Here is a 15380-nt window from a genome sequence, read left to right as displayed (position 1 = left end):
GGGACGAGCCAAACCACTGACCTGTGTCTTGCCCAGGAGCGTGTAGGCCAGCTGGACCTTGGTGTAGTGCGAAACATCAAAGTGCTTACAAGTCTTCGACAGGGCGACGTCAAGCTGCTCCTGGAAACAGAAATAGATAGATGACAAAGGAAAAGAAAAGAGAGGGATTATCAATGTTAAGACCAGGGATTTAGAGAGATAGCTGTGCAGATGTGTAGCTACCACAGAAGGCTACAGGTAATTGGACGTGGATGTGGGTGTCTAATGCGAGTGAGTGTGGGTGTCTAATGCGAGTGAGTGTGTGTGTGTGTGTGTGTGTGTGTGTGTGTGTGTGTGTGTGTGTGTGTGTGTGTGTGTGTGTGTGTGTGTTCGTCTTTGACAAAGAGCCAACAAGAGAGGAAAGGAAGTAGGTCAAGGTTAGAAGGAAGTTTGGATGTACAGGGATGTGCAACAACCTCAAAGACTATATAGCGCTGACAAATACAAGCTGTACTCGAACATAACGCAATGACTACCGTTGACGTACCTTCTGGAACAATTAATTCCATAAAGCACTTGAAGGAAATGTATTAATGCTTTATGATGGGTCATTTGATGAATAAATGTAGATTTTGAAAATGTGTTTGGTTCCTGACAGTTTTCTACAATAATTTCAGTATATGAAGTAGGAAAACCAAATAATTTTCTCGTAAATACATTGATATTGTAGTTTTTGGTTATCATGATTGTTAACTTGATGTGATGGAACAAAAATGATAGCTGATGATACATTAGCCTCTTTTGTTTTTCACACAGACCGTTTACCTGCATTCAACCGAAGCCGGCTCGAAAATGATTGGTCAATACTACTTGGACTACAAAACGGAAACAAGTACTGCATATGAATACAGAGATTACACACAAGGCTGACTACCAGTGGCAACGCTATTCTTAAAGCATGCACACGGTACATGGTGTATATGGAGACCATATGTATTTATGCGTATACATATGTAAAGTGCTTTTCGCTCTTGGCATTCTTAGGATTAAGGTGTTGAATACTAAAATGCTACTCTTGATGAGTGTTTGTGTTTGTGTCTGTGTCTGTGTGTGTCTGTGTGCTTTGTGCAAGCGTTTACCTTTGTGATTTTAGAGGATTTTGCTTTGATTATTCACAAACTCATGCTGACAGAAAAACTAACGCGCACCTTGCTGTGCGGCTGTGTGTGTGTACATGCACGCCTTTTTCTTGTGTACAGACAAAACTGTAAGTAATTAATCTACTCAAGCGCAGCAGCGGTGCAGAGAAAATTGCTTTGCATACCTTTTATCACGACACAGCTAGAGATGAAACTGATATCATTCGCTGTGCTAGCACACAGACAATAATTACGGTCTGAATGTGTCAATATTGGCAAACCCAGAATGAGAAAGGCAAACTATCAAAATGAAGTATAAATTGCTTCTTTCAGATGAGGGCTTGTGGAAGATGAGCACAATCTTATTCACTGCTAAACCTTTTTACTGATATCGCTCTCAAATAACATAATTAGAGATAAAGCAGGAAGGTACATACCTCTATTTGCTCCAGAGTGTCTTGTAGTTTGGAATTCAATTCGCTGTGAGAAGAAAAAAAGGAGATTATTGAGATTTAGCGACTCTATTCGGAAAAAAATTCTTTGTTTGTTGTTTGACAGTTTAACAGTCAAAAAATCATAATATGATTATAAAACACAAGCAAATTATATCTTCTGAGATTCAATAATGAAAATAGCTATCAACTGATCTTATATGAGTAATTATTATAACAGTCATCTAAAGTAGAACCACTTTGTTAACAGACTGCAGCCATGTGTCTCATAATTCTCCTCCTTCATACAAACAGGGTCATACACATCAAAAGTGTGTATGTACCAGAATATCACAAATGCAAAACGCCTACACCACCCTTGGACTGACTTAGATTTTGCCTCATCCTGGGAAATGCTTTCAACTGAAAAGTTGCAAAGTAGCAACCGAAATCACGACTATTTTGCCCGTCCTTGAGACATCAATTAAATTCCCTTCTGGTTCCTCGTGCACTGCACCCATTCATAACCATCCTCTGTTCCACCGTTTCCCTGCCTCTGTTTTGCTTGGGGTCTTTTTCAGGTCAGCCTGCACTTATGTTGTGCCTTGTGAGACCGAAGACGCCCAAGGGAGAGAGTGTCCTCAACAAATTGCTAATTAGGCATTTTAGCTTAAATTGGGTATCGAGTGAAGGGAGTGAGAAGGAGGGGGCAGAGAAACACAGGAGACTGCAGAGCGAGTCCCACAGGTCGTTTGCAAAACAGGTGACGAAATGAGCATTTGCAATTTCAAAACGTGATGCACTGTAAGCCTTTTTTATCTGCGCGTGCGCGTGTGTGTGTGTGTGTGTGTGTGTGTGTGTGTGTGTGTGTGTGTGTGTGTGTGTGTGTGTGTGTGTGTGTGTGTGTGTGTGTGTGTTTGTGTGTGTGTGACATACTGTAGAGCAGGGGTGGCAAACATACGACTCCGGATCCGGCCCGCCAGGGGGTCCAGTCCGGCCCGCGGGATAATTGTTAAAATGAAGAAAGAAAAAAAGCTGCGCTGGGGCTCGAACCACTGATCCTCTGATTGAATAATGGGCATTGACGCAGAGTCACGATTGATTAGCGCACTGACATTACTACACATATTGCTCAACTGCGATGGAGTCTGCAGAGGAGAGCCCAGGCAGGTAAACAGTGGGCTGATGTCTGAATTTTTGGTCTTTATGTTTATTGTAGATATACCTTAAAATAGGGTTTATCATTTAAAAACCTTCACCAATAATTTAAACATAGAGAAATATTGTCATTATGTATGCGTTATTATGCTGTGATTTTACTGGTACCCACTTGAGATCAAAATGGGCAGCATGCGGCCCCTTAACTAAAATGAGTTTGACACCCCAGCTGTAGAGGTATGATAGACAGGACACACACACCAATTAAAAACCAGCTAATAAATGTTGAAACAAAGTCAAGAAAATGTTGTTTCCACAACTGGAGACTAACATATGGCCAGTAAGCACAATGTGGATAAATGTCATGAGCTAAGAAGTTTGGTTAAGAGTTTATAAGAAGCTACTTACTATCAGCGTCTGAACTAAACGACCAAACAGTATAAAGTACCAAATGCCAACTGAGTGCTACTCACAATCTCTAAGTCTACCTCACGGTAACTAAATCCAATGTGTTGGTATGCACTACATCATGATAACATGAGACATGTTTAGCTACAAGCTCAGTGATAGCCAGTATTCTCATTCCCCTAGGAAACCACAATTGGAAGCCAATAGAAAAACAAAACACGTCAAGTAAGTAAGTTGGCTCAACTACATTGGGTTGAGCGGATCAATGTCAGGTCCTGGCTCCTAAAGAAACGCGTCTGAATGTCCATATGTAAGGCCCAGGAGAATGCTAAACAAAGGCGTTCAGCTCTGGCAGCCACACTGAGGGGACACAGCAGAGGAGCAGAGGCCAACAGGATAAATGCCCTGTTCATCGAAGAACTTTCTTTTATACTCCCACGCTGCAGTGTGGTAGAGTAACAGAAGCTAAACCACAAACTGAACAGTATTGGAAGAGCATATGAGAGAAAAGAAGCGATCCCGGAAGACCGTTGCACTCATGGGCCAACACACCTGAGGCGAAGTTCACATTACAAGCGACAAAAGCAGCAAATTGGCATGGCCGGAGCCATTGTCGGCGAGTTGCTGTTAAAGAGCTGCTGAAGCGCTCGTTGACGTAATTATGACGTAAAATGGCTCTAGGAACTGGCTCACGGCATTTTGGGAGGATGGAACAGAGTGAAACAAAGCACTGAAAATAAATTGATACCAGCTCAACTTTGATTTGTAGCGTTCCACGCCTGTTACACAACAAAAGGCCGGACCACGGCAATTTCCCAGAACACTAGACCATCACATCACAGAATGGCTGACTGAAATGCACACATTAAAGAAGATCAAGGTGGGTTGTTTGACTTATTTTGCACCAAGCATCCATGTGTGTGGCATAGGGATTTCCATGATGTGAAGATCAAGTATTACAATGAATATGTCATATCATGTTTTGTTTTTTTAAATCCACATAAAAACAGAAATGGGGAGTTAAGTTCTTTCACTATTTCTTGGCGAGGCCATGTGAGGAAGTCACTGACTTGGCCTGGCATTTGTTGAGAATAAAATAGATGTTGCAAGTTTAGAACTTTAGACAAAGCCAGGCCAGCAGTTTTCCCTCGTTTCAAGTCTTTATGCAAAGCTGAGTTAGTAGCCTGCTGGCTCAAGCTTTATATTGACTTTACAGACACGAGGGTGGTATCAATGTACTCATATAACTCTTGGCTAGAAAGCAGATAAGAGTATTTCTCTTTTTTCCTTAAGAACCCGGTAAGCTTTTGAAGAACACAAGAGGTCAACTCAAAGCCAATAACTCAGGTGACAAAATTTGATCCTATGAATATATTGCCAAATCCCACGGTCCAGGGGGTGTACATGCGTGTGCAGATGAAGCTCCTCCCCACATACTGGCATCCTTCCACGATCAGACAGAATGCATAAATAACAGATGAGGAGCGAAGCCTAATTAACAAGCTGTTCCCTGCAGGGAACATAAGGATTTAAATAGTTATGTGGAAATCAGGGAGTGGTTTTTCAAACCCCATTTTCAATTATCGCTGGCAATAGGTGTCCACGGCACCTTGAGGCAAGTCCCTACACAGCGACTGCTGACATACCCAATTGACAAAATATGGACTCCTGTGCCTCAAGAGTTCTGCATGATGCTCAGATTTTTTTTGCCACCGATTGTTTTCTATAAGTGCAAAGTTTTATGCAATATTTAGATACATAGCTTTGGCATCTCTAGTGTTGTGGGCCTTTCTCTATGGGTGCAGTTCTGACTTATGGGCTCCGAGGTCACGAAGAGTTGACACCCTGACGCTGCCTCATAAGAAAACTATTTCATATTAGTTTCCATTATACCTTTTGTTTGTTTGTCTAGTTAGACTTCTAGACTTCTCTGTGCTTCATCCCAACTCTTAAATACATGCTATCACAATAATATAATAAGCTGTGAGTAGGATGTATGTTATACTGACTTTTAAGTCCAGTTGCATATACAGAAAAATCCAACCCTTTTGGAAGCAGATAACTGGTGCTCATCATGAAAAAAGATGTTATGCATCTTCTTTCTTCCAAGCATACAATTGTAAATGAAAAAATGATGTTGGCAAATAGAAAATTCTGAAATTGACTAAGGCTAAAGTACTGTGGTCCAGCTGAATTTGTATGTGTGGAACCAAACCTGTCAGAGTAAAAGAAAACTAAAACAGAAACAACATGTTGTTCAGACCAAGTCTTACAGTCTGGCTGTTGTAGAGAGTGCTGAGAGCCCTTTATAATGATAAATAAAGCACTACGGTACAAGTAAACACAAATCTAAGTGACACACAACGACCGCTCGTACACAAGGAGAACTTCATAAAAATATGCACTGACATACAATCACGCAGCCTTCAAAAGAAAATATACTACAACCACAAAGAGGAGCAGGACGGCTGTGGCTCTGAATAAATCTGTGAACTGCTGCAGTGCTTGCACGGACACGTTGGGCATTCTGCACAGATAAAACGTAGCAGCCCTCTGCCCCTCTTCCGACACTTCGGTCCTCTTGGAGGTACAGCTGAACAGCCTGTCCTTCAAATACATTAGAACACCTGAACAATCCCCCTTCCTCAATGCTAAGATTGCAATTAGCTGAAAAAAGAAACCTGGAGGAGCTTCACTGAGGAAAACCCAGAGACAAGTTGTATGACATCTGGTAAAAAAATAAATAACTAGCATGTTCTATGTGTCTCCAGTGATTTTTATTGTTCACAAAGTCTAATGAAATAGACTGAGACGAAGCATAAGGCTGTGTAAAACAATGTTGACTTTTAATAGGTCAGGGACAGAGACAAAAGAGAGGCAGGTATGAAAGCATCCATGTGGCATTCAGCAGCGCATGGAAGTGCATAGCTACAAGGTTAAACTAGTGCAGCAGACCGGCAACTAGCTCCTTGGGGAAGAACAATGCTGCAGTCAGGGCTCTAGCAATGTTTGGCAGGGAGCCTAAGTACAATGTGCATGACAGATGTGTGATCAATGCACCAATGTTAAAATCTGCTATATCCAGGAAGCAGTATTAGCATATTGCAGAGGAAAGCAAAGGTGAAGAGGGCAATACAATGTCTATACATCTGCAACAGACATTTTTGATTACATACCCAGACCGCACGTAAATACAGAGACACTAAAAGAAAGTGCTTCTTCTTATGATGACCACAATCACATTCCCTCATTGACAGGCTGGTTGCAATGGATATTATCATTAAACGATTCTGCACACCAACATCCCAGCACGTTCAGGGAGCAATACCATGGACGGGGAATGCAGAGAATGGTAAAGGGATGACACGCTATACGTGATATCCAAACAAAAACAGCAGCTGCAAGTGAGAAAGAACAGGAGAGGGAATGTTCCGCACCACAACGATCTCCTGTGCATAACGTAGTGGCGGGCCGTCAGGGCCTGATAAGCCTTCTCTGCCGGCCTAAACAGAATCACAAAGTTATAGCTATTCTATAATTTAATTTAAATACCATTACGATCCTCATTTCGCAGCAGTCACACATTGAAACGGCATTGTCACAGCCAGGTGAAGTGGTAAAATGTTGAGGTTTTGTTTAAAAGATCTATATCAGTGAGTTTCCATGGAGCTTTGTTGACATGGAGCTCACTGTTTTGTGACACCAGTGCTCTTTTCTGGAACTAGACCAACACACTCTTTGCAGAGCATGACAAAACAGCAAAAAATTACAGTAATACCGTATATTTGTGCTTTGCTGGCATGTGTTGGGAGCAGCTAAAGACGTTCATTCCCACACACCTCTTCACAAAGTACTCTGTCAGATTCTGTACGTGGTGTAGTAGGAAGAGGCAGGAAGTCAGCAGTGATGTGAATCCTTGATCAATCCTTAATCAATACACACAAATGACCACTGCAGCACCCACCTGCTGCCACAAATTGAGCACAGTTACACAGGAAAACAAAGGGACACAGATAATTGCCCGTCAGGTAGCCAATGTGTCCACGTTTGCATTGATGTACATACGCACAGAATCTGAAATAGATCCTTCACTTGTCTTACATAGAAGGAGCGAGAGAAGAAGATGTATTATGTTGTGTTTGGGCACTATTAAAACAAATGATTCAAATAAAAACCTTTCCATTCAACTATAGAAAATGAAGTCCATGCCCGCTCTCTTTTGGATACAACTAAATCTCGCTCTATCAATCTGTTCATACTGTACCTGATACAGCTATAGTGTTTGAAGGTGCTGGCAGCCTTTTGACATTCCAGACAGAGCTGGATTGCACCTGGATAGTCTTCCTCCTACAGGAACAGAGAATTGAGGTAATTAAATGTATGAAAAACAGTACAGTATAATATGAAAGCACTTTATTAATAACATATATTTCAGAAGTAACCGCTGGATCATACCAGTGATTTGTGTAACGTTTGCATCAAGTTTTGATTGATGGTCTTAAAAATGTCTGTTACCGAAGATACACAGTGGATAACCAGGATAAGACCCAGTGGCAGTCAAATCCATTCCATGTGCTACAACTGACCTTCACAATAGATACGCATTTGTGGGAACGTCTCATCTTTGTGTGGGTTTGGCTTGCAATACAGAATCCTGACTGATGTTTGACCTTTTAAGTCAAAAATAAACATATCTCTGCATGTGTGTTTGTGTGTGTGTGTAGAAATGAATACAATACCTCAAGCATCTCGCTGAGTCTTACATCTGTTCTTTGCTGTGAGAAGAAGAAAGGTAAAAGGAAGACATGAATACAGCATCAAATAAACATCTGGGCAAAGTGTTAAAAAATAACTAGTTCAACACAAGTTACACGCTTTCCCGCGATGACCATGTTGGTCAAATATCTTAATGATTAGGGTTAGAGCAAATGATCAAAGCAAATAAGTAAATAATTAAAACAGAGAATGTTTGATAAACTTTCCTTTTAAACCATGTGCGGAGGACCGGTTGCAATGATTACTGTAGAATACATCGATTTGTTTCCCAACAGTGTTACACAGACAGAGACCACTCTGAGGAGAGTCTTGTCGTAGGTAGGTCAGATTCCCAAGGTGAACCAAAATAACACGAACATGAAAATCAAAAACTTCCCACGGGACTAAACTCTAAATAAATCACGTTGTAGTTCAGAAATATATATTAAATGAACCACAACAGCACAAAAATAACTATGAAATGTAAAGAAAGTAAATTCTTTACCAGTGTCTTGATGGTCCTCAGTGACTTAAGCAGGCCTGTCAGCAGCTGTCGCCTCCTCTGATTGGACAAGAGACCCAAGCTGGCTTCTGTGAATCCCTCCTTCGCCATGCTCAGTTGCCTTCACACACGAAGACACAGCACAGGTTGAACATAGCATCAACACACATACATACTACTGAGCTTAGCAAGCATTTAAAAGTCCAATAAATAATGATGAGCTTTAATGATACACTATTGGAACTACGCTGTACGCTGGAAATGATCTGTAACTACAATGTGGATCTATAAAAATACACACTCAAACATATATGGTTGTTGGTTCCACCTGATAGATAGATAGATAGATAGATAAAAATAATGATCTGTAACTACAATGTGGATCTATAAATAAATAAAAAATAAAAAAATAAAAAAAAATATATATATATATATATATATATATATATATATATATATATATATATATATATATATATATATATATAATGATCTGTAACTACAATGTGGATCTATAAAAAAATAATATATATATATATATATTTTTTTTTTATAGATCCACATATACATATACATACATACACACACATACACTGAATATACACATCTATATTTGACAAAATTGCATATTTGGACACATTCTTATTATAAATGGCTTAAGATTTTTATATTTAAGACTCAGCAAAATGTACAATTGAGCATTCTAAATTAATAATCATTACAAAGAAAATGTACAAAAAGAATATGTATGAAGAAATTACAACACAACAGCATACCATTACTAAATACTTGACTGGTCACCCAGTACAATGTAACATTACATTTCATTTAGCTGACGCTTTTATCCAAAGCGACTTACATGTTTTGCTCTATACACCGTAGACACAGCAACGGGGAGCAATTTGGGGTTAAGTGTCTTGCTTAAGGACGCAACGAAAAGGACTAGCGGAGCCGGGGCTAGAACCACTTACCCTCTGACTGAAAGACGGGCATGCTAACCACTGAGCTACAGTTGTAACAACAAGCCTAAACAACAAATAAATAACATAATGTAGTGCACAGAGTGCCATGTGGAGTAGGTAGGATGTGTTTTATTTCTACTTTATTTGAAGGAAACAAGAGAAACATTAATTTGAATTTGGACCATTTTAACAGACGGAGGATATATGAAGGGAAGGAACATTATCCTCGGGTATGAGGAAAGCACTTAATATGCAGATGCATTAGAATGTGCCATTTCATTTAGTGAATAGTATGTAGTGGAACAGCATTACCTCCTTGCATTAGTACAAATGACCGCTGCCAGCTGCAGATTGGTTTGTAACGCAGTCACTCGCTCCAGTTCCTGTGAACAAAGAAGAAATGAGTGGTAAAAAAAAATGTAAACGCAGCATACTGTTATCTGGGAACCTTAGAACATTTCAAAGTTAATGTTTTAGAATATCCAAAGAATTATTTAATATTTGCAACAAAAACTGCTGAAGTATCTATCTTATGCTAAGACACCCCATCACCTTATTATAACACTGAGGGCTTTTAAAATCTATAGGACACAAAGATATCTTTAGACTGGTGTATTAATGTAGTTGCCAGTGAAATATGCTTGTAATAATGCCATTTACCCAGCTAACTACTGCACAGACACGAACTGCAATGCTCACACACACAAAGACACATTCATGAGAGCACTCTACATTGATATGCATCCTGCTGTGAGCATATAGATGATGTCATTATGGTAAAACAGGCATCATCAGTGCCAAAGTGTATTGTCGATCAGAGGAACAACTTGCAAAAATACAGATAATAGGAGAAAAGCTTCCTTTCTCCAGAGCTTTGACATTTAGAAAAAGGATCAATAGGCTCTCTGGTCTGAGAGTTCAGTTATTATACCACCTTAGTGACCTCTGCTGAGAGCGACACTCCCTCAGTCAAAAGTAGGACCGGGTGACTTTCCTATTCCTCTCTTGGTTTTTATTTCCTTGATCTGCCAGATGACACACCTGAAGTGGGAGATGCTTGTTGTTGTTTTTTTTTTAAATCCTAATGTTTATGCTGCATCACCTCTCCGCAAAAAAAAAGGTCCTGTGCTCACAGAAATGTTCTCATAACACTGTCATCCATGAAACAACCCCTTACACACAGAATATAGTCCGGGGAAATTAATTTTCCACAGCCATAAAAACAACAACAATAGCACCAAAGTGGCACTTCAGCTGTGGGAACGGGATCAATGATCCCATTCAAACCAATCTGCCCTCATGATCTCGAGTGTTGAGACGATGACAAGCCCTCAGAACTGTTTTACAAGGGTTCATTCAACAGCCCAGGTTCTCTCTGAGGGGACATGCACCATGCGACCGTTTTTCTGCTCAGGGCCGGTTAAATTAGGACTATCGACAACATCTAATTCTAAGAATTGGTTTCACGAAAACGAAACCTTTATTAGCAGAGATATCAACACACTGTTTAGATCTATAATTACCTTAAATTATGGATAACTTGCATAGTGATGCTTTTTCAAATCAAATATTACCCAAACATCTAAGAGCAACTGTCCATAAAGCCTTCAAAAGCATAGGTTAAAACAGTTTATTCATACAAGAAGGTACCCCAGTGGCCTTTGTACTCAAACGTACATTAAAATGTGTCCTCAGAAAATGCCCTTGCAATCAAAGCCGTGGAACCTGACTGGGACGCGGCTGACACACCGGGTCGAGCAGACGAATAATTTAGAGACTGATTCGCATACTGCAAGCAGTGCAGCCGCGTCTTTCGCACCCACACCAATGGAACTTTATAATTACGTCTGGACTTCGCAATAGTTTGAAATTCACTAAAGCCTGACTCATAAAAAGGTCAGAGGGGATCAAGCTGTAGCAGAATCCCAAATTCCTGACTTTAACTACATCATAAAAGTGATGCAAAACCCGTCAATGGTTGACATCAGTGCTGTGCAAAGCCTCTGCTCGGGGATTTTTGTTATGCGTTCCCTCTCCTAGGCTGCATACCTGATTGGAGATTAATCAGCGGTAGAGACGCATCGTTACTGATATCTGATAACGGATATCGGTCCAATACTGACTCTAATAGCTGGCTCGGGAATCTCATACCATTATTTCAATACATGACAATTGAGTGAATTTATATCTGTGTATGTATTTGCTACATTTTTTTTCACTAAAATAATACTCAATAAAGCAATGTCACGCCTATATAAGAATGACCCCAGTCAATCTACAAAGTGAGGAATACGGCTTACTAATTAAACACTAATATCAAATCGGTATCGGCCGATATCCAATCCCCAGGAATCGGTGTCGGATCCGCAGACATCGCATTGGTCCATCCCAAATCAGCGGCATGGCATGCACAGAGGCACGAGCATTTAGCATATTTAGCTTCAAACAGAATCACACACTCACACACACAAGGTCATCATGCTGAGTGCTCAGTATGTAGCCTGAGGCTCCAATTTACCACTGCTCTGAGCCATCTATCCTCTCTGTAAGCTACAGTTAACCTGACTAAATCAGCTCCGACTGTGCAACGGCAACTGTGCACAGAGGTGGACATTGACAATTGTCAGTTTTTAGCAGATAAAAGAGGTTAAAGAGTCGGTACGCATGACTGGGAAGACTTTTAAAAGCGAGGAATGAATCTTCAAGTGAAGACAGGCTGAATTCCAATAAATAACAACACATAAATGTAGATATGCTGTGGATCTCTCAGTACTGTACACTACACATACAAGCAACTATACAACAAGGAAACTACACTCCTACAATTTCCACAAACTGGCAGTAGTGTGGGAAGTGTAGGTCAATGAGGGGGAGATGTTTACTCAAAAGGGAGATTTTCTTTAGCTTTTAGATCTTTTTATTCATATATTCATAAGAGGTCATCCATGTGAGCCTCAAGACCATTGGCTATGCATTGGCTCCCTGTTACCCATCCTGCCTATTCATTCTAATGATGCATATAGTAGGTGTATGTTTACACATTCCCACACAGTCACCTAAAGGGTATGTGGCCATACCTGCAAACCCCCACCCATATTAGCCCCCCTGTTCCCTGTCAATTTAGTCTCCCAGATGAAAGGGCCTTAAGACCCCCATGTCATTGTCAGGTATGACTGCCAAATTACGAATCTTTTTCAAAGAAGGCAACTGGAGAACACAAACAAAAAGACAGGAACTGTGACAAATACGTGTTTCCAGTGGAAAATAATTGAATACCAGTCCAAACCCCTTTCCAATGGTGTTGAATGACCTTGTCAGGGGTACCTGGTGCAAATTCATTTCAACTTGGACTCCAAAAAAAAAGCAATCTTTCTTTCCTAGCAAGTGGTTATGCAGTTGGCCAATCAATTCTAACCCGTCTCTTTCCACCAGGAGAGATAAGAGAGGGCTGGCATTTTAAATTGACACGCTCCATGTTTTAGCGATCTAGCAATTTAACTGGATCACACTTTAAACTCATGGGCAATAATTTGGCATATGGTCACTTCAGAATACCACATTAAATTGTAGAAGTACAAGAATGAAAGAAAAGATGAGCTAAATGTTGGCTCCTGAAGAATATACATCATCAATTAGTAATCAACATTTGTAAATGAATCAATGATAATGCCTCCAGCGTACATCGCTCCGGATCGCACTGTTGACCCTTTACGAGTGTGTGTGTGTAGCAACAGTGATCAGACACAGGGCCCAACAGAAGGAAGGTTAGTTACTACATAACTATATGACTCACAGCATGATGCTTAGTGGGCCATTATTTCAGGCACTGAGGCATGGGTGTATGTGTTTGCACAATTTATGTTTCCACCAATGTGTTATACGCAGAAGCACTGAGGAGAAGTGGCATTGTGCCCTGTGGCTGTGTTTCTGCAGCAGTGTGTATTTTTGTGTACATGTTTGATAAAATATCACAGAGGAGATAAGACGCCTCGGGATGAAAACAAGGTGGAGAAACTGATGAAGCCTCTTATAGAAGAAGGTGCACTGAACAGTGAGGGGAGCCTCGGAGATGCAGGTTAAGCACATTTGGCACGCACTAAACTCCACACTCATACAATTCTGCAAATCAAGAGGTCAGTACGAAGTTGGTCAATGCTTTTTTGGTGTTTATGTAGAAACTGAAGTGCCCTCTGAACTCCACAGGGCATCTGTAGACCGAGTGGATGAGGGCTGAGATGGGTCATTGGAAATGCCCCCGAAATCCCTGGCAACGTCTGCTAATAAGCCCTGCTGTCATTTTGACTCTGCCGAGTCACAGAAATAATGATCAATTTGCTATTTATAGACTGACCTTCAGAAAGCTTAACAATAATGGTAATTCCACTACAATTCCACTACATACAGATTTGTTAAAGCGGTCAGTTCATCTGCTTTGTTTTGCTGGGACACAAATTTGATATACTTCAATAATGATGCATCTGATGGGACTTCAAATAAATCAAAAAGACCAACTCCTTCAATCCATCCAAGACGCACTCTCTCACACATTTAGCCATACACAAATATTTGGTCTCCTGCCAACGCACTTTTATTTTGAAGCACACTTTGTTGCAGCCAGAAAATCATGTACAGAGACAGCGAAAGCCATCGTGTCTAAACCGGCAAATAGGAACGGTGCCATTTTGACAATCAATATATGAACAAACAATTTAAAATAATTGAACTCAATTGACTCTCTGTAGCCTAGCAGGAACTCAAACCTTCCTCCTGGTCCACGTGGACGTAAACTGGGTGCTCGCTTGTGTGTACCGTAATCAAACACATCAAAGGAGATTGCTCCAGAGGCGACTGTAATTAGTTTTTGCCTCGGACAGACGACTTCTCGCGGTCGTAGTCATTTTGTTTTGAAGGTTGAACTCATGCTCTGCTGCCCTACTGGAGACTGAAATTACCAGAGTTTCTGAAGGAGGGATTTCCCTAACCTGAAAGCATTTCACTGAGGAAATCCTGCAGCATGTGCTCCAGTGGCGCAGCTGCACGGGCGCCACTCAACAACCCTTAGTGGACAAAAACATGCTCTCACTCAAACATGAGTCCTGCAGTCTGTCAAAATTATATTTTCCATAAAAATGTGTGGACAGAAATAATTTGGTTCCCTGCAACTTCTGCTCTCAATATACTTCCAGATTCAGTTCTCTCAATTCATATTCAGTTCTTGCTAAGTTTATTTGAAATTACCGAGACCAGCCGTTGAGGAAGAACTTTCAAGTGCAATCCAAAGTGGCAGAAACGACAAAACAAACTCTGAATTTATTTCGCTCTCCCTGAGGTTTGCTGATGCAGGGTTAAGTCAGGCAGGGCGGAATCAAACCTCATAGGAACACGTCCACCGACATCAAAATAACCTGATCCAAACATAAAAAGAAGAAAAAATGCCAAGCACCCCCAAAAAATATTTAAAAAAAATATATAACTGATATGGTTTGGAATTAGATGAGAAAAGACAGAAAGGGTTGTTTCATGTGGTCATCAGTGAACACTGGATGCTTACCTTGACATAAGCAGGCTGTTTCTCCAGAATAAGATCGGCGACCTTTTTAGAAACCTACACAGAGAGAAAGAGAGAGAGGGGAAAAACATGAGGATTAGAACATAAAAACGGGAACGATCAAATGTCACCAAACAAAAACAGTTGGATCACAGCTATCTTGCTACCAACGATGGCACAGACGTCTGTATCCAGAGCTCTATACAGCCAAATCTCTTAAAAGAGCATCTCCCTTTCTCAGTTTAATTTCATTCAATGTCTTTCTCAATAGCATTACTCTAATGCTCTCCCCTGTCTTTTGTGCCTTCTACCAACTTGACTCACATCTGAGGTGAAATTGTAATTATCAAAAGAACACGTTCCTTGCTTATGGCTTATGACCCCTGCTATGAGTGGTGTCCTTCACTGCTTTTAGCAGATAGATGAAGAAGACTGTGGGTTAATGGATATTGAATGAATCGCTGCCTCACCCACACAAACAAGGTCTGGTTAACTTTC

General features: G+C 40.6%; 1 protein-coding gene across 4 annotated transcripts in view; it reads right to left on the bottom strand.

Moving 5' to 3' along the window:
* vps50 (VPS50 subunit of EARP/GARPII complex) overlaps positions 1 to 15380 on the bottom strand; it is a gene marked incomplete at its 5' end in the record, with an annotated part of 91130 nt that overhangs the window by 60620 nt on the left and 15130 nt on the right. For all 4 annotated transcript variants that reach the window (XM_079232182.1, XM_079232183.1, XM_079232184.1 and 1 more), the window contains 7 exons: positions 22 to 120; positions 1556 to 1598; positions 7380 to 7462; positions 7855 to 7890; positions 8376 to 8493; positions 9647 to 9717; positions 14886 to 14939. In XM_079232182.1, coding sequence (XP_079088308.1) covers positions 22 to 120; positions 1556 to 1598; positions 7380 to 7462; positions 7855 to 7890; positions 8376 to 8493; positions 9647 to 9717; positions 14886 to 14939 — 504 coding nt within the window. The remainder of the gene's footprint in view (positions 1 to 21; positions 121 to 1555; positions 1599 to 7379; positions 7463 to 7854; positions 7891 to 8375; positions 8494 to 9646; positions 9718 to 14885; positions 14940 to 15380) is intronic.

This window comes from Taurulus bubalis (assembly GCF_910589615.1).
Source record: "Taurulus bubalis genome assembly, chromosome: 16".
Classification (NCBI taxonomy): Eukaryota; Metazoa; Chordata; class Actinopteri; order Perciformes; family Cottidae; genus Taurulus; species Taurulus bubalis.
Note: the sequence above shows the minus strand (reverse complement) of the source record. Positions and strands in the feature narration are given on the sequence as shown.